Consider the following 20,272-nt stretch of genomic DNA (forward strand, 5'->3'; position numbering starts at 1 on the left):
GGAGGGAGAGGGAGAGAGACAGACAGAAACATCAATGATGAGAGAGAATCACTGATTGGCTGCCTCCTCTAAGCCCCCTACTGGGGATTGAGCCTGAAAACAGGGCATGTGCCCTGACCAGGAATTGAACCATGACCTCCTGGTTATGGGTTGACACTCAACCACTGAATCACACCATCTGGGTGAGTATCCTTCTTTTAAACGATGTCATTCGAGTCTTTCCTATCTGAACAATTCTGGTGGTATGTTTGCTTTTTAAGAAATGTTTAGCTCACAGTATTTGGGTCTTTTGGCTCTTACCGTGTAAAATGCTTGCTCTCTTCATGAACCTCCATCTCTGAGCTTTTAAATTCATTTAATTCTTTTCTGATGGCAGCCTGTGGAGAAAAAGTGAAAATGTTTCAGCATTTTCTGTCTGCTATAGTATAGCAGTGGGATTTGCCATCTAGTCTCTATTGTACTTAACTTTGTGAGTCCTTGTAACCCTCAGCAGGCAACCCAGAGGGAAGAAAGAAGCCAGGGCAACACATAGGGTGAAACACTGAGCCAATAGCCACTGCCTTCCTTGATACCAATCATCTCATAATAAACTTATAATCTCAGTGAAATCAAAACACTTGGGGAGTTTAAAAGAGATACTATAACTTTTATAGTATCCACGCATGTAAAAATGCTTTTCCTGTTTAAAAAGTGAAATATAGTAATTACTAAAATATGCTCCCAGACTCTCTCCAACCAACATAATCACCATTAAAAATATGTCTTATTTCCTTCCAGATTTCTGTACTGGGATGTAACAGGGCCTTTCTTCCAGTTTTGGTGGTGGTGGTGGTATCATTAATATAAAGTTTTGTATTTTGTAGCTTCGATTACAAATTTAACATTATTATTAAAAATAGAAATTTTGTTTATGTTTTCCTTTCCAGTTAGTGTTTTGCATAAAGAGAGAAAGAGAGACAGACCTTGTCAGCAGGGGTCAGTTTGGTCCAAGGTTTGTCTGCTCGCCGGTCATAATCTTGAGCATCTGTTACCTCCACATATTCATTAAACCTCAGAATCTTCCTGGCAAGGAGTTCGGCCACAGTCGGCCTTTGACTTAGCTGAAAGAAATGGAGCCTCTTAGTTGACTATGCCAAGTCAGGCATCAATCATGCATTCAAATTGCCTCTAATCCAGTGGTTCACCCTTCGCTGTACACTGGAGTCACATAGGGACCTTCAAACACTACTGATGCCTGGGTCCATCCCTAGAGATTCTGGGTATTGATACTGTGTGTTTTTTTAAATCCTCACCTGAGGATATTTTTCATTGATTTTTAGAGAGAGTAGAAGGGAAGGTGTGACCCATCGATTGAGAGAAACATTGATGTGAGGGAGACACATTGACTGGTTGCCTCCCAAATGAGCCCTGACCAGGGCAGGGATCGACCTGCAACGTAGGTATATGGCCTTGACTGGAACTGAACCTGGGATCCTTCAGTCCATGGGCCGATGCTCTACACACTGAGCTAAACAGGATAGGATGAGAGGTTTTTAAAAAATATATTTTTTTATTGATTCAGAGAGGAAGGGAGAGGGAGAGATAGATAATCACTGATCGGCTGCTTCCCGGGGATGAGCGGGTAACCCGGGCGTGCCCCGACTGGGAATGGAACTGTGACCTTCTGGTTCATAGGTCAATGCTCAACCATTGAGCCACACTGGCCGGGGGAGAGGTTTTTTTTTAAAGCTCCTGAATGCACAGCTAAGCTTGAAAACCACTGCTATAAACAAGTGTAAAGTATAACTAGTGCTTCTCAAACTTTAACATGCATACAAAACACTTGGGGGTCTGGTTAAAATGTGGATTCTGAATAAGCAGGTCTGGCAGGGCCTTAGATTCTCCATCTCTTACAAGGTCCTGGGTAATGCCAATGCTGTTGGTCCATGGGCCGTGTTTTGAGAAGCAAAAGGATTAGGGCTATAAACTCATATATAATACATTAGAAAGTGAATATATTTAATATGAAAACAATATCTAGTGGGTAATATTAAGGGTGAATTTCTTTTCAACATGAACAATGTCCAGGACAGCGGATTCTGCAACACATTATGATTTAAGATTGCACCATCAGGTGACCTGCACAATCTGAAGGCAGCGAGTCAGTCAAGCTGTGGCCTCTAGCTACCCTTATTCTATCAAAGATACTTCCTCTAATCTGGGGGAGGGAAGAAATGAGGAAGAAAATGTCTAGATCCCCTCATTCTCTTGTGGATTATTATGTTTAAGAAATATCTAGAGCACTCAGACCAAATCAGAATCTACAGGAGGCAATTACAAACCATTATGGTGAGAAGAAAAGGAAAACAGGTATTAATCCTAGAGCAGTGGTTCTCAACCTTCTGGCCCTTTAAATACAGTTCCTCATGTTGTGACCCAACCATAAAATTATTTTCGTTGCTACTTCATAACTGTAATGTTGCTACTGTTATGAATTGTAATGTAAATATCTGATATGCAGGATGGTCTTAGGTGACCCCTGTGAAAGGGTCGTTCGATCGCCAAAGGGGTCGCGACCCACAGGTTGAGAACCGCTGGCCTAGAGCTTTAGAGCTAATAACACACGTCTGGTACAGAAAAGATTCTACCCTAACTGATCTGGGACCAAGGAAAAAATCCTAGTTAGTTTTTCATGCTTTTCAGATATCAATAAGGGTCAGTTCATTCTTTCCCATATTAGAAAATAGCCAGTTTGCCTTGCAGAATTGAATGTTACACAATCCTGTTACCATCTCTATACTTAAACAGGTTTTAGAATCTACATCAAAATCCCAGGTCTACCAAATAAAAGGTAAAATTTCATGCATGTACTGAGCACCTTCTTATGCCAGGCTTTCTTTAAATAGTAAAAGTGAAGGGAAAAAAAAGCTCTTGATAATGCTGTGTTGTTTTCTGTATTTGCATCACATATTCTATTTTCATAGCAACCTATGGCAATTCAAGTCAAGTGATTTCTTTCCAATCAATAAGGTTATTCAAATATAAGACATGCACTCAGGAGACAGACAGAAACCGAACACTGGGCAATGTACCTTTCTAGTGAGCCGACGTTTAATCTCCCGTTTTTCTGCCTGACGATCAGCTTCGTTTTTAGCTACAGTTGACAGTCAGAAACAAAAAAGATTACTTCACAATGGCAACCTGCATATCAAGCTTTTCACTAATTATAGTGCAGGTATTTCTTACAGACTCCAAGTCAGAATAAAACATGAATTTTGGGGAGGCTAACCAAGACAATTTTCTTGTCAACTGGTAGTCTAATACTCAAGAGCAAGGGTAGCAAACTATGGTACCAAGTCCGGATAGTAGCCTATATTTTTACTGCCCGTGAGCTGAGATTGATTTTTAAAAATATCTTTCCCCCCCACTGTGCTTTATTTTATTTTAAGGTTAACTTCTACCTCTGTGTTAAATATGTTTTTACTCGTTTTTAGAGAGAGGTAGGGAAAGAGAGAGAGAGAAACACTGATGAGAGAGAAACATCAATCAGCTGCCTCCTGCACACCCCCCACCGGGGATTGAGCTCGAAACTCAGGCATGTACCGTGAGAATCGAACCAGTGACCTCTTGGTGCCTGGGTCGACGCTCAACCACCGAACCACACTGGCCGAGTTGGTTTTTTCACATTTTTAAGTGATTATATTTGAATGGTTTGATAAGTACCTAAATAATAGCTTCCTTTTATTTTGGCCTGCAAATCTGAAATTATTTACTCTGTGTCCTTTAAAAAAATCTTTGCATCCCTGGTCAGTGTGGCTCTTTTGGTTGAGCCAACGAAAGGTTGCCTGTTCGAATCCTGGTCAGGTTGTGGGCTCGATCCCTGATAGGTGGCCATCAATGTTTCACTCTCACAGTGATGTTTCTCTCTCTCTCTCCCCCCACCCCCCGCCTCTCTAAACATCGATAAAAAATCTTAAAAAAAAAAAGAATCTTCAAAAACAACAAAAACCCCTTTTCAGATTCTTGCTCAATGGTAACCACTTAGAAGGGAGATCACACTAAGTTTTGTGTGCTAGGTTTGTAAAGACTCCCACACTTTAAAATAAATCTGACCTAGATTAGAATGCTATTTCAGGAAGTTAATTATGTATGGGGGGGGGGAGATAAATACATGGTCCTATTTTGTGACTTTAGAGATATGAAAGTCTAAAGAGATGAAAAAGGCAGCGAGTCTGCTGCCCTTGGAGTTGCTTTGGGCCCCAGCCCTTAGATTCCACTAGGAACAGGAAGGCCCCTCCAGCTGCACAGCCACTATTTTGCTTCCTTGAAGAAAGGGAAAAGTTGGGCAGCGTCTACCACGCACTGTGAAATCCTCCCAAGTGCCCAAGGCAGTCAGTCTCAAGATACTGTGAGAACATTAAAATTTTCTGTAGCATCCCAGTTCACTAAGCAATACTATTATGTTATCTTGGAAAGAAAGTTTGGGGAACTCTGTTCCTTCAGGGGAAAAGCTATGAAAAGTCCTTCCTTGGCGGGAACACTCTCTCCTTGGCCCTTGCAGAAAATGCTTCTCTTCTCTGTTATATATATTAAAGTCGGAAATATATACAGAAAATCTATACAACTTTATTTTTATAACTGGACTCACGTTGTAGTATATTTCGTTGTTCAAGTTCTTCTGGTGTTGGTCTTTGACTCAGTCGTCTAAAAAGAGATAAATAAGAATATTATCTATGTTAAACCTCTCAATCCTGTTTATAAAGACCTGTTTTGGTCTTAGTTTATATTAGTCCCTACACTGGCAAGAAATCAATAAAATCTCAAATTGTTTTGATATTTCATTTGTTTATCTGATTCACTATTTATGAAACAAGTTTCACATTGAAAGTGTTCATACAGATGTTACAACATAAAAAGGAATTGTATGTATAAACAGGAGGCCAGAATTCTAGTTCTAGCTCTGACATCAACAAGCCCTAACACTATGAAAAAGCTCAGTCAGACTCTGAATGTACTCATCTGTAAAATGAATGTTTGGACTGGACTGGTGGCTCCCAAACAGATTTGCTCCTTCAGCAAATCTGTTAATAACACAGATCCTCCAGGCATATTAAAAATTTTGATTCAGGCCGAACCGGTTTGGCTCAGTGGATGGAGCGTCGGTCTGCGGACTCAGGGGTCCCGGGTTTGATTCCGGTCAAGGGCATGTACCCTGGTTGCGGGCACATCCCCAGTGGGGGGCGTGCAGGAGGCAGCTGATTGATCTCTCTCATCGATGTTTCTGGCTCTCTATCCCTCTCCCTTCTTCTCTGTAAAAAATCAATAAAATATATTTAAAAAAAATTTTTGATTCAGGAAACCAGGATAAGGACTGAGATTTTATTTTATTTTTATTTTTTTTAATTATTATTTTTTAAATATATTTTATTGATTTTTTACAGAGAGGAAGGGAGAGAGATAGAGAGTTAGAAACATTGATGAGAGAGAAACATCGATCAACCGCCTCCTGCACATCTCCTACTGGGGATGTGCCGGCAACCAAGGTACATGCCCTTGACCGGAATCGAACCTGGGACCTTTCAGTCCTCAGGCCGACACTCTATCCACTGAGCCAAACCGGTTTCGGCAGGACATATTTTAAAATAAGGTCCTCTCTATCAAATATTTTATGAAGTTTCTCATTACCCACAGTTCTGAGATGTTACCAATGATGTATCATTTTTGGAATCAGAAAATTATTCATTTATTACCATCTATATATATGTAAAACCCTAATATGCAAATAGACCAAACAGCAAACAACCGAACAGCCGGTTGCTATGATGTGTGCTGACCACCATGGGGCGCACGTGGAACATGGTGGGCGTTGGCCGCAGTGCGATGGTGGAGCAGGTGAGTGGGGGAGCCAGACCAAGGCGGGGTGCCCGTTGCTGTCATGGGGGCGAGCCTGTGGTGGTCACTGAAAATTCTTTGCTCCCGCATGCCGTGGTCCTGCCAGGCACTCGCACCCGCTGCTGGTGCTGGCCCCACTCGCACCCGCAGCCAGTGCTGGAGCCGCCACTCACACTTGCTGCCAGTGCTCAGCGCCGGTCTCAATTGCTTGGTGCCATCAGCAGGTGCGAGCAGCAGCTGCCAGCCCCGATCGTCCCTGAGGGCTTCTCCACCTCCCCCTGCTCCTGCTGCTGGCGCTGGCCCCAATCTCTCTGCTCTGTCAGTGCATGGGAGTGGCGACGGCGGCAGGAGCGGGGCTGCCAGCAGACAGGAGACCAGGGGCCACAGTGGGAGGGGCCGGGCGGGGGTGCGGAGGATGGGCCAAGACCCGCCCCTGTGCCCACCACAGCCTCTCGGCCCACAGTTCCTTTCAAGGTGCACAAATTCATGCACTGGGCTCCTAGTTAACTTATAATTCTCAGACAGTCTTTGAACTACATGCTAATAACTATTTTTTTAAAGTATTTTTATTGATTTCAGAGAGGAAGGGAGAGGAAGAGAGAGATAGAAACATCAATGATGAGAGAGAATCATTGATCGGCTGCCTCCGGCACATTGGGGATCAAGCCTGCAACCAGGCATATACCCTGACTGGGAATTGAACCATGACCTCCTGGTTCCTAGGTCAACACTCAACCACTGAGCCACGAAGCTGGGCAAAGATCCCCATTTTAAACTAATTCCTAATTTTGATGGTCTCTTGGTGACAATCAGAGGGCCACAGTTTTGCATTAAGAGTGCCATCCTGGCCAACAGCACAACAGGTGTGTAAGATAGGAGAGGAGAATATGTTTTAGTTAATGAACATCCTTAATTACTTTGTAAGTAATGTGTCACCAGTTCCATCTCCTTTTCCTCATTCTATCAAGAGATACATATGAGTTGGGAAAATACCTGTCTATATACCTGGACTCTAATGTGTATTATATGTGCAGGTAATTGGCCTGCATTCAGTTTCTCTATGCTTTGGGTTCCAGCTGACTTGAAAAATATAGTAACATAATGAAAAAATATGTACACTAACACTTTGAAAGGAGGCAGTTACATGGAACATGTGTAATAGATATAATAAAAAATGTGGGTGTGCTCTTTAATTGGGCTGGCATCTCATGCTTGAGCAACTGGATAAATGACAGAGGAGTCTCGCTATTCTGGGAACCACCTGAATTCTCTAAAACTTAAAACAACAACAAAACGTATCTTATGGTTTAATTGCCAAGTTCTTAGAGAATACTCAACTGGGCACAATAGGGTTTTTTTGTTTGTTTGTTTTTAGAATATATTTTTATTGATTTCAGAGAGAGGAAAGGAGGAGAGAGAGAGATAAAAACATCAATGATGAGAGAGAATCATCGATCAGCTGCCTCCCGCACACCCCACACTGGGGACTGAGCCCGAACCCAGGCATGTGCTCTGACCAGGAATCTAACCATGACCTCCTGGTTCATAGGTCGAAGCTCAACCACTGAGCCATGCCAGCCAGGCCACAATAGGTATTTTAAAAATATACTATTTCTAAAATTAAAAAACAAACAAACCAGTAACAAAAAGATAAATGAAGCTTCACCACAAAATAAGTCTCCAACATACATACTGTCCTAATCAAATCAAATCAAAGTATTCTAACCAGTGGGCCTACCGGATCAGTGTGTTCCCAATCTGGTGCCGTATTTCATTCCACTCCTCTTTGCTTTTGCGAGGCCAAGAATTCAAGTTCAACTCTGGTTCACTGGGTCTGTGATTCAACTTCATTGCCAGTGTGTCTTTCCTCTTCACTTTGTTGGCCAGAGCACCTTTGCACAAGAAAAGAAAATGTTGAAGCTTAAGGCTCAACCTCACCTGCTTGAGCTTCAGGCAAGAGTCTGAACAAATAATATCCTATCTCCCAGCTTCCTACGTGGCCTCCAATCGTCCAGCTAACAAAGAGGTGGGGGTAAAGCTAAGAAGACATCTAAAAATCTCAGCCAGATGGCCTCAGATGGGCTAAAGATATCTTCTCCCTTCTACCAGTCCTCTATACTTTCATCCCTAACAAGAATTGCTATAGGAGACAATCTAAGCATGGGACAGCCCTCTGAATTATAACAGAAAGTATTCACACTACACACCTCATAAAATTCCTATCTTAAGGCTGTTCTCTCACTTCAGGATTCCATTATTAAAAACAGATGAAAAACTGAAGGATGCAATCTACTGGGCTCCCGCTCACCGGCTTGTTGTAACAATGGCAATATCAGAGACAAGAGTTCCTCATAAGCCAACATCAGGGAGTCAGATGACTCATGGGAGAAGGTGCCTGTTTCCATTAATTTTTCACTTGCTAAGACCAGCCAGTAGCTTTAACTATAAAAGAATTTTCTCTTTTGCTTTCCCGCCTTTTCTTACTGTTCTGGCTTTCATCTTCATCCTCTTCGTCTCGGTACTGAATGGGACCTTCTGAGTCTGAGTCGCTCTCCTTCTCTTCCTCTTCCTCCTGCAGACACTGCGGGAGTTTAGGAGTGACTGAGGTAGGAGGCATATCTTCACTGAATGCAGATGGGTGGGTTTGCTCCTCTTCTTCATCATCTGGACTAAAAAATTCACATAATTACATAACCTTTCAGGAAGGTTAAGGAACATACAATACAAGCTAGTAAGTAAGAGGTAGAGCTGGGATTTGAACCCAGAGCTAGCTTACGCCAAAATCCATGCTCTTAAGCACCATGTATCAAAAAATACAGGGGTTTCAATTTTCAAGTATAACAGTTTATAATTTTTATATCGTCATGAAATTGTCTGCTATGGAAACCATGTTATAGAAATCAGCAGGGTAAACAAAGTTCAAATTCTAGAACATGTCTTATTTGTTGAGTATTCTTTTTACTTTAAATTTATTCACACTTTCTCTTTATAAGTAATTTTTTTCCAAGAAGGGCTAACTAAAAAAGGAAAGTCAAGGAGAGGAAACCAGAGGCGAGCTTTAAGGCACTCACACTTTCAGCATTTCAATAGTGATGGGGAGTGACCTGGTACGACCCAGAGTATTGCTGTCCTCGGAAAAGTTGTCACTGTTCTCGAAGAGCAACGAATGAGCTCTGTGAGAGCCCTCCAAGGAGGAAGAGAGGGGAAGTGGGCTGGTCAGGGCCTGTTGGATTCGGATATGCAGTGGGAGTGGGGGCAGCCTAGAGGGTACATGGGGCTCCCCAAAGCTGTGGTCCAACATCCTCTTGGGTACTTCCTTCTTCTGGTCTTCCTGCTGGGAAACCTCCTGGGGAGGATCTAAAGAAGGTGCAAACTCAGTTTCTGGCACAACTTGAAAAGTCTTAGCAGGGAGTGGCGGGGTCCGTGGGGGCTCTGGCGGTATATGAGTGGGCAGTGGGGGGGATGGAGAGGGAGGCGGGATAAGCAGCAGCTGTTCGGAGCCCACAGAGCATGTGCTCTTCTCTCTTTGATCACTTGGTGCTTTTGTGGTGGTGGTGGCGGCGGCAGACTCCGAGGTGGGTACCAAGGTTGATGGAATGCCTCTCTTCGGTGGTAAGGGTGGGGATGGTTTAGATAATGTTCCACTGTTTACTGCCGGAAAAAGAGAGCAACATCTCACTATAAGATGGCTTTACAATGCTTTGAAGGGCCAGCCCAGGGCATAGAATTAGAGCTGAGCTGTCTTCACCTTTCAGGCAAAAAATTACATGTCATGCCTTTGCCATTCCCTAGATACCTCATTCTAAAACAAAATTACCCTTCAATATCTATGAGACCTTATAAATGTATAGAGGTATAGGAAGACCACTATCCTAATACTCTGATAAGAAAGTTTTACCAAAAAGAAACAAAAACAAAGAAATGTTTTAGTTTTTTAAAAAGAAATCGATGAGAGAGAGAGAGAGAGAGAGAGAGAGAGAGAGAGAGAGAGAGAGAAAGGGAGATATCAACTTATGATCAAACCCACAACCTGGGTATGTGCCCTAACTGGAAATTGAACCCACCACTTGGTGTATGAAATGATGCTCCAACCAACTGAGCCACACAGGCCAGGGTGGTAATCTGATGTTTTAATGTAATTTATCATAAGTGTGTGTGTGTGTGTGTGTGTGTGTGTGTATAAATATATTTTTATTGATTTCAGAAAAAAAGGGAGAGGGAGAGATAGAAACATCAATGATAAGAGAGAATCACTGATCGGCTGCCTCCCGCACAGCCCCCACCAGGGATCGAGCCTAGAACCTGGGCACGTGCCAGATCAGGAATCAAACCATGATTGAATCAATACTCAACCACTGAGGTACCTCGGCTGGGCTCATCGTAAGTATATTTTTAAAAGGACTTTCAGAAAAATAGCGCATACACATTAAAAAAAGGATTCAGCCCTAGCCAGTTTGGCTCAGTGGTCAGAGAGTCAGCCCTCAGACTGAAGGGTCATGGGTTTGATTCTAGTCAAGGGGACGTACCTTGGTTGTAGGCTCCATTCTGGGCCCTGGTTAAGGTGCATGCGAGAGGCAACCAATTGATGTCTCTCTCTCACATTGATGTTTCTCTCTCCCTCCCCCTCCCTTCCATTCCCTCTTAAAAAAAAAAAAATCAATGGGAAAAGTATCCTCGGCCCTGGCTGGTTTGGCTCAGTGGACAGAGAGTCAGCCTGCGGACTGAAGGGTCCTGGGCTTGATTCCAGTCAAGGGCACGTGCCTGGGTTGCGGGCTCGATCCCCAGTGTGGGGTGTGCAGGGGGCAGCTGATCAATGATTCTCTCTCATCATTGATGTTTCTACTGGTATCTCTCTCTCCCTTTCCCTTCCTCTCTGAAATCAATAAAAAAATAAATTAAAAAAAAGTATCCTCGGGTGAGGATTAACAACAAAAAGGATTAAGCCCTGGCCGGTTTGGCTCAGTGGATAGAGCATCAGCCTGTGGACTGAAGGGTCCCGGGTTTGATACCAGTCAAGGGCATATGCCTGGGTTTGGGCTCCATCCCCGGTAGGTGGCATGCAGGAGGCAGTCTGTCAATGATTCTCTCTCATCTTTGATGTTTCTCTCTCTCCCTCTCCTTCCTCTCTGAAATCAATAAAAATGAATTTTTTTAATAAAAAGGATTAAAAAAAATGTAAATCTTAAGATCAATGAAAGAGATACTTTTGGGTAGACTGGGCTATTGCTGCCTCTCTAAAAAACAGCAGTTGCTTACCCTGAAAAGAGTATACTACTGGTTTAGAGCAGTGGTTCTGGTCCCTGTATATGCAGCATCAGCATCACCTGGGAACTTCATAGAAATGCAAATTCTCAGGCCCTATTCCAGACTTACTGAACCGACTTTAAGTGCAGGGCCCAGCAATCTGTATTTTAACAACCTCTCCAGGCGACTGTGATGAGAACACCTGTCTAGACAACCATTTGCGAACATAGGTGTATAGAACAGGTCTGTACTCAAGAGTTGAAAAACCTATGTTTGATTTCTATCTTTCACTAACTGCAACCTTGAATGAGTCACAATTTCTTCTTGTTCTGCTTGCCCTAATTATGTAATAGATAAAATCAATTTCCTACTTCACAAGGAGATTTTGAAAATAAGTATATGAAAGCTTCTCAAATTCCTCAGAGATAAGTCAATCTAAGGTGGTGATAACATGATAATAATAATAACCTTCATCCTGTTTTTATCAAGCTACTCCAGCTTGTCATACAATAAATTCTAAGCCTGTTTTTCAAGGTTCTAGTCACCCCACACAACTTGATGGTTATTAGCCGTTTAACAAGCATATATATTTTTTAAATCCTCACCTGAGGACATGATTGGAGAGAGGAAGGGAGGGAAGGACGGAGGAAAGGAGGGAGTGAGAGGGAGAAACACTGATTGGCTACCTTCTGCATGTGCCCCAACCAGGGATCGAACCTACATCCCAGGTACGTGCCCTGACCGGGATCGAACCTGCAATCTTTCTGTGCACAGGACGACGAGACACTCCAGCGGACATACTTTTTACTCCTCCAATCATTAACAAAAACTTTAAGCAGTACTAAGCCTAGTATCATTTTTCCTGAAAAACTATCTTCCTTTTTCTCCTCCCTTTCTTGAAAATTCCTCTAAGAAGGTATGCATTTATATAAAGAAAACAGACCTAAAAAGGATTTAAGGTAAATATAAAAAATTTACTAAAACCAATTATCCTCCCTTTCTCTCTTCCACCACTGATTTTACTAAGAGTAGCATTTTTAACTCTCAAGATAAAACATGATTTTATCAGAACAATTTAAATAGTATCTTTTGCAGTTCCCCTTGAAGACATTATGCCAGATTTTGAACCACAAGTTACACTGGCATCTATACAATCATCTTCTCATCTACTGGGCTTATGCTGGAGGAATGCACTGGCAGTTTAAAGTAGGTTAAAATAAATCTTTTCTTCGTGATGGTCAAACCTGTTGTGATCTTCTCATGCCCAGTCCCCCAACTATAGATAGTATTCCAGAAACAGTTTTAGGAAAATAGATATGAATCCCCCACACCTGAACCTCATTTGAGTGGTTTCTGACTTCAGAAGCCTGTTGCCACTCATAGTCACCTGCCTCATTTTCAAGACTTTTCTATAGAGTGCATTCAAAGGGACAAGATATGGAAACTCCCTCACAGACCAAATCAATATGGGATCAGCTATCCTATAAAATAACCATCTAAAACCCAACCCAACCCAAAATGGCAACCTAAAGACTTACTTACCAATGACAGGGTTGCTATTTCTGTGAGTTGGTTTAGGGGGAGGAACAGGGGGCTGCTTGGCAGGGAGGCTGGGGGTAGCAGTAGTGTTAGTGCTGACAGGAGCAGCAGGAAAAGTCCTGGGTGCTGGGGTAGGGGGCACAGAGGCATTAATAACAGTTTTTGGTAGGTTTGTGGCGGCAGCAGTGGCAGCAGGTGCTGTGGTGGGGGCGGCGGTAGAAGTGGAGGAGATGGACCTTGCTGTGCTGCCAGAGCAAGTGGCATCCTTTGCTTGCCCTTCATTTGCTTCATGAGAAGAGGACAATGGTCTTTTAGGGGGAAGTAAAGGCTGTTTGGGTGCATTCTCAGGAACGAACTCTGCTTCAGAATTAGGCCGGCTTCCAGTTGAGCCTGTGTAATAACAGATATGATTTAAAAGGAGAGCGTAATAAGACAGACTCAAAAAGCTAACAATTTATAATCAACTTCACCCATTATTTAATTTATAGATGAATTGACAGGCAAGTTTCCCAACCTCAAAATACTTAAGGTAGATGATACTTTTTAAATCAGTAAGTGAGACTTATTATCGTAGTGATTTGTCATACAAGAGCCAGGAGGAGGCACATTCGATAGAATACCTTGGGTGGAGGAAGAAAAATGTGTACCTTAAAAATGTCCTACAGTTATCTGATATTTAACATCCTCCATCATTGAGAGTCACAAATATAGATACTTTGTGAATAAAAGAATGAGAAGGGGGAAATTCTACTTAAAGTTACAACTAGTTGGAGAATTGCTAGAGAGAATTCCCTCTGGGTTTTATTTCTCCCCTTGCTCTTGCAAACCCTTGAGGTAAATGAGAATGACCCATGGCTCTTTTTAAAATTTTTTTAAATTGATTTTTACAGAGAGAGGAAGGGAGAAGGAGAGATAAAGAGAAACATCGATGTACTGCCTCTACTGGGGATTGAGCCCGCTACCTGGGCATGTGCCCTGACCAGGAATTGAACCAGTGAGTGACCTTTTGGTTCATGGGTCGACACTCAACCACTGACATACTGGCCAGTCTCTCTCTCTCTCTCTCTCTCTCTCTCTCTCTCTCTCTCTCTCTCTCTCTCTCTTTTAAAATCCATGGCTCTTAAAACTAAAAAATCCAGTTTCTTACCTAGTTGCTTCTTTGGGTCCTCTTCTGGAACAGGTTTTCCAAGACTTGCTATTCTTTCTGGCTCTTCCTCTACTGGGACTGGAATAGAAGATCTGGCATCCCCAATGGGGGTGGTGTGGCCATTCTTTAACATGGCATGGTTCAACTTCCCTGGATCCTCACCATCTGCAAGGTCCAAACAGAAAGGGCAAACTGATGAAACTGGCATGGTCATCTTATCCCATTTCCTCTTCCTTTTAGTTTATCATTTAGATCTAGGTTGTTATTATTATTGCTAAAGGCCCGGTGCATGAAATTCGTGCACGGGGGCGGGTGTCCGTCAGCCTGACCTGCACCGTCTCCAATCCGGGACCCTCTGCCTGCCTGCCTGATTGCCCCTAACTACCTCTGCCTGCCTGCCTGCCTGATCACCCATAACTGCTCCCCTGCCGGCCCTGATCACCCCTAACTGCTCTCCCCTGCAGGCCTGATAGCCCCTAACTGCCTCTGCCTCGGCCCCCGCCACCATGGCTTTGTCCAGAAGGACATCTGGAAGACATCCGGTCTAATTAGCATATTACCCTTTTATTAGTATAGATTTTTATTATTATTTGGATCCTTATAGTAGTGGAAATTAAGTAATTCCTTTTTAAAATAGACATTTGATTGCCTATTATGTGCCAGCTGCATTGCTATATGAATAAGACAGACATATTATACATGTAATTACAGTATTAAACATTAAGAACTATAATGGATGAAGTGGTAAGAATAAAGAAGAAATAATGATCCTGTGGTGGGAGTGGGGTTAGGAAAGCTTCACAGAAAGTGATAGCTAAACTTGGTCTTAAAGGAAGGATAGGAACCTAGTAGACCAGCCGTGGGCAAACTACGGCCCGCGGGCCGGATCCGGCCTGTTTGAAATGAATAAAACTTTAAAAAAAAAAAAGACCGTACCCTTTTATGTAATGACTAGAGGCCCAGTGCACAAAAATTTGTGCACTTGGGGTGAAGGGGTCCCTCAGCCCAGCCTGTGCCCTCTCCCAGTCTGGGATCCCTCGGGGGATGTCCACCTGCTGGCATAGGCCCGCTCCCTGGGGGATCGGGCCTAAGCTGGCAGTCAGACATCCCTCTGTGAGCCCGGGAGCCCTTGGGGGATGTCCACGTGCCAGCGGGGAGTAGGACTAAGCTGCAGTTGGACATCCTTAGCGCTGCTGAGGAGGAAGGAGAGGCTCTCGCCACCACCGCTGTGCTGGCAGCCATCAGCCTGGCTTGTGGATGAGCAGAGTTCCCCCTGTGGGAGCACACTGACCACCAAGGGGCAGCTTCTGCATTGAGCGTCTGCCCCCTGGTGGTCAGTATGTGTCATAGTGACCAGTCATTCCCAGTCTTTCTGCTGTTAGGCTCAATTTGCATATTACCCTTTTATTATATAGGATGTTTACTTTGAATTTATATTAGTTCACACAAACACTCCATCCATGCTTTTGTTCCGGCCCTCCGGTCCAGTTTAAGAACCCATTGTGGCCCTCGAGTCAAAAAGTTTGCCCACCCCTGTACTAGACTGATAATGAGACAGATTCTTTAATGTATCTAGGAAGAAGGAACAGCATGTAGAAAGATGTGAAATTATTTGACATTTTTGGGAACTGGCAACTAAAGTCTGGCAGTAGAATAGATGCATATAAGGGAAAGTTATGTATAGGACTGGGGAGGCAAGCAAGAGCCAGGCTATGAAAGATACCAAACATCATGTAAAAGAGCCCGGACTGAATCCTGTAGGTAACAGGAAGCTAATGAATTAGAGTAGGAGAGAGATCTGATCTGACCTACCTTTTAGAAGGTTAACTCAGAGCTGTGAGGAGGATGGATTGCACAGTGATTGAACAGGAAAACAATTAATGAGCGACTGTTAGAATATATAGGTGAGAAGTAGCAGAGGGTGCCTGTGTGTATTATGGGTCAAGAGCAAGGGGTAGAACTGACAGATGCATCAGAGGTAAATATGAAATACAAACTAAACTGCAGGAATCATCACTAGGCTGAAGGCTTTGGGATGACCACTCATCACTATAAAGATTGTAGGTAAGATTCCTTCACGGAGCAATTAGACAAACATTCCCAGCTACTGCTAAGGTTTTTCTATACTCCTTTGGAGGAGAAAACTAAAAACAAAAAAAAACACACCACACCTGAGGCTGGAGACTAAAAACTCTGTCTCAGCTGCTAGTGTGCTGACTGGAACTAGATGCTTTCTAAATGGTGCCCTTTATTAGACAGTGTTATTCTCCATGCAGGCTAAATAAGAGGTGGAGTTTGGGCTAAAAGTAGTGAAGAGACTAAGGCAAATGAGCCCCGAATAAAAATGTACTTCTAAAAAAAAAATGTACTTCTAAAGCTGAGATTCTGACAACTACTTTATTTTTTAAAAAATGGGGAGTGGCAAGAGCACAACAATTATGCAAATGTAGTAAGTTACTACTTATGTTAATTCAGACCAGCGTTAACAAAAACAGGTCTTTCTGGAATATAGAGCAATGAATCATTTCAGTGCCAACATAGACTGCTACTTTTGAAAGCAATATAGTGACAGGTTAAGACACATTTATTAATTGGTTTCTACTCAGCACATATTAGTAAAATATATGTAAAAGCAATCAGTTCTCTCCCAAGTTACTTAATCAGGATTGCCTACTTTTAAGTAAAATTTCTTATATTTAGGGTTTCTGCAATGCTAGCAGAATGAAGCAGAAGTAGTATTTGGCTTTAATGCCTCTGAATGGCCTCCCTCTCAGAAAATCTATTAAGTATTTTAAAATATAGTCAAGTCAAAACCATAATCAAGCCAAATGCCATATTCAAGTATGAAAAGAGCTTTAAGGTTCAAACACTGCTTTGGGGCTAAACTGGCTATATGTCAGGCCCTGAGGTCCATCTCTGAGTTTCTTCTTACAGAATAAAGCTTAGGTCAGTTTTGTGATTGGCATAATGGCATCTTGTCCAATGGCTGCAATTCATTCATCAATTGGGCCTTTGAGCTCCTAGGCAAAAACAACTTTGAACCAGAGCCAATAGGAAGCAGAGGGAAAAAGAGACTGAATGAAGGTGAAAACCTGGCTGGTGTAGATCAGTGGTTAGAGTGTCGCCCCCACACACTGAAGGGTCTTGGGTTTGATTCCCAGTTCCAAGGGAGGCAACCAATCAATGTGTCTCTCTTATATCAATGTTTTGATTTCTCTCTCTCTCTCTCTCTCTCTCTCCTCTCCCTCTCCTTCTCCCTTTCCCCCTTCCACTCTCTAAAACTCAATGGGGCCCTGGCTGGTTTGGCTCAGTGGATAGAGCGTCGGCCTGCGGACTGAGGGTTCTTGGGTTCAGTTCCGGTCAAGGGCACATGCCTGGGTTGCAGGCTTGATCCCCAGTAGTGGGCGTGCAGGAGGCAGCTGATCAATGATTCTCTTTCATCATTGATGTTTCTGTCTCTCCTTCTCTCCTTTCCTCTCTGAAATGAATAAAAATATATTAAAAAAATAAATAAAACTCAATGGGAAAAGTATCCTTGGGTGAGGATTAACAAAAAACAAACAATAAAAATAAGAAAGAAGTAATGTACAGGGTTTTGTGGTGAGTGAGCAAGAAAGGTGAGATGCATGGAGTGAGGAATGGCTACTATAAAAAAAACAAGGGCCAAAGGTGCTGCAACTGAGGGGTTAGAATTTTAGTTAAACACCTACAGACCTGGAAGATTTTGTGTCCTACTGTAAAAACAAGCAGATGCATGATAAAACAAAAACTACATGTGCTCATAACTAACCATGTAGAAAATTCATAAAAATAGAAAGAAAAAAAATTATTCCCATCTCATCACCCAGAGGTAACCAATGCTAATAGTATTTTCCCTTCAAGCTTCTTTCCTCTGCTTACTTTTTAAAAAAATATATTTTTATTGATTTTAGAGAGGAAGGGAGAGGGAGAGAGAGAGAGACAGAAACATCAATGATGAGAGAGAATCATTGATTGGCTGCCTTCCACATGCCCCACACTGAGGATTGAGCCCACAACCCAGGCATGTACCCCGACTGGGATTCGATCCATGACCTCCTGGTTTATAGGTTGACGCTCAATCACTGAGCCATACCAACTGGGCCTCTGCTTACTTTTTATAAGGTTGAAATAATAAATCTTCAATATACACAATTTAATTAAATTGTGTGAATAAGCAATACATTCACACAGTTCAAAACCTAAAAAGTATAATATGCCATCAGTTTGGCTCCTTTCTCCTATTATCCAAAGGATATGGTATATTTTAAAAACTTGGTTTTCAGATTTTTGTCTCATAAAAAGTAACTCTAATGAAGAGAAATAAAATGCAACCACTGTACTATATAGTCTTAACTCTTAAGTTGCTTTGTAAAAGTCAGACATTGGAGAAAGTCTTGACATTATTAAACCAGCAATGAGTGTTGAAATACCAAAACATGATCTTTACGACAGACTAAGATTAGAGTAGCAATATGGGCATAAGACAAATTTGGTCAAAAAAAAAGTAGAAGAAAGAGAGAGAGATAGATAGATAAAGAGAGGAAAGAAAAAAAGAGAGGAAGAAAGGGAGAAAAGGAAAAGAAAGAGAAAGAAAAAGAGAGAGAGAGAGAGGAAGGAAGGAAGGAAGGAAGGAAGGAAGGAAGGAAGGAAGGAAGGGAGGGAGGGAGGGAGGGAGGGAGGAAGGAAGAGCTGGAGTGCAGCTGGCACAGAGAATGTGTGCTCCAACGATCCTTCACTCAATTTCAGAGGTAAAGATCACAGTCAGATAATTTAGACATGGACTGAAAGGTGAATAGTTGCCCTCTACCCCTGCCAGAAAATGGACTTTAATGAAAGAAATTAGGAGGTAATTATTAGAATAAAATAATTTTATACTTATACCCCTAATTTGACATTTTGTCCAAAAAAACCCCACAAAACCCAAACACTCCGTTATTCTCACTTACTAGTATGTTTTAATCTTTCATTTATTAGATATTTTCATTCCCACAAAAATATATGCCTTCCTTAAATAAATCAAAAATAGGTGAAATGGCATTAATTCTATAAAAATATCTTATAAATACTTAATTTTTTCATCATTATGTATAATATCAGTAGAGAAAAATGCATAGAACATAAATGTAAATTTCAATGAAATACTACAAGGAGAACACTTGTATGATCATCATGGACATTAAGAAATGTTTCCAGACCCCAGAAACCTCCTTTTCTGCCTAGTAACAGTCCTTTCCTTTTCCCACAAAGCAATCACCCTCCTAACTGTGACAATCCTTTGTTTTTCTAATTATAGTTTAACCAGTTAAACGCACATCTCCAAACTCTATAGTTTAATACTGCCTATTTTTCCTTTACATTTACAGAAATAATACAACATATTTTTTCATAACTGACTTAATTGCTCAATATTACTTGAGATTGATATTATAGCATTGTAGGTGTAGTTTATTTTTATTTTTAAAAATATATTTTATTGAATTTTTATAGAGAGGGAGAGGGATAGAGAGAAACATCGATCAGCTACCTCCTGCACACCCCCTCCTGGGGATGTGCCCGCAACCAAGGTACATGCCCTTGACTGGAATCGAACCTGGGACCCTTCAGTCCACAGGCCGACGCTCTATCCGCTGAGCCAAACTGGTTAGGGTAGGTGTAGTTTATTTTCATTGCTGTGTAAGTATTTTATTTTATAAATGTATCACGTTATATTTTACTATTATAGGCATTTGGGTTGTTTCCAATTTTGCTCTATTGTTAGTAAATACTGCTGCTACAAGTATATTTGTACATATCTTGATATACATGCATACACATTTTTGTTGGACATATGCAAAGTTCTGGACATACCTGCACATAGGTTTATATATATCCAGCTTTCACAGATTCTTTAGTGAATTCAATGCTTTTGCAGACTTTCCTATTGAGTTTTTTTTTTCTTTTTTAATGGACATTTAAAAAAACATATTCTAGATGTATGAATAGTTTTTGTTTTGTTTTTAAAGTTGATCCCCCACCCACATCAATGGCAAAAGAATGAAAGAAAATTCAAATACTAGTCAGAACCAAAGACCAAGCATACAGACAGGCATATACCATTGGTGTGCAAACTCACCCTGTTCAGAGTCTTCCAACAGAACCCCTCTTTTAACCAGCTCTTCTCTTGGTTTTCGCATAGATATTTTTCGCTCTAAAACTAACATTAAATTGGAAAATAGCACTCAGAAATGTGGCCGTTAAAGGTTAACTTTAAGCATTCTAACTCCACAGGTAAAAGTATAAAGTGGTTCAATTTTCTAGTCTCTGGAAAGAAAAGAACAGGAAAACTACCCTTATAATAAAAAACTTAATTTTTTCATATGCTGTGTTATTAGAAAAATAGTATTTCCAAAAAGGAACTATCCTTATATAATTTTATCTTTTTTAATTAAAATTTCAATGATAAGGTATTTA

At 41.7% G+C, this 20,272-nt stretch overlaps 1 protein-coding gene across 9 annotated transcripts in view; it reads right to left on the minus strand.

The window, feature by feature from the left end:
* PHACTR4 (phosphatase and actin regulator 4) overlaps positions 1 to 20,272 on the minus strand; it is a 73,639-nt gene that overhangs the window by 3,419 nt on the left and 49,948 nt on the right. For 7 of the 9 annotated variants that reach the window (XM_023760978.1, XM_023760976.1, XM_023760980.1 and 4 more), the window contains 10 exons: positions 19,935 to 20,015; positions 13,802 to 13,966; positions 12,658 to 13,044; positions 8,943 to 9,525; positions 8,356 to 8,540; positions 7,610 to 7,763; positions 4,628 to 4,683; positions 3,072 to 3,133; positions 963 to 1,100; positions 301 to 377 (listed from right to left, as the gene is read on the minus strand). In XM_023760978.1, coding sequence (XP_023616746.1) covers positions 301 to 377; positions 963 to 1,100; positions 3,072 to 3,133; positions 4,628 to 4,683; positions 7,610 to 7,763; positions 8,356 to 8,540; positions 8,943 to 9,525; positions 12,658 to 13,044; positions 13,802 to 13,966; positions 19,935 to 20,015 — 1,888 coding nt within the window. The remainder of the gene's footprint in view (positions 1 to 300; positions 378 to 962; positions 1,101 to 3,071; positions 3,134 to 4,627; positions 4,684 to 7,609; positions 7,764 to 8,355; positions 8,541 to 8,942; positions 9,526 to 12,657; positions 13,045 to 13,801; positions 13,967 to 19,934; positions 20,016 to 20,272) is intronic. The other 2 variants (XM_023760974.1, XM_023760979.1) reach the window with 2 other exon arrangements.

Source organism: Myotis lucifugus, unplaced genomic scaffold (genome assembly GCF_000147115.1).
Source record: "Myotis lucifugus unplaced genomic scaffold, Myoluc2.0 scaffold_197, whole genome shotgun sequence".
Classification (NCBI taxonomy): domain Eukaryota; kingdom Metazoa; phylum Chordata; class Mammalia; order Chiroptera; family Vespertilionidae; genus Myotis; species Myotis lucifugus.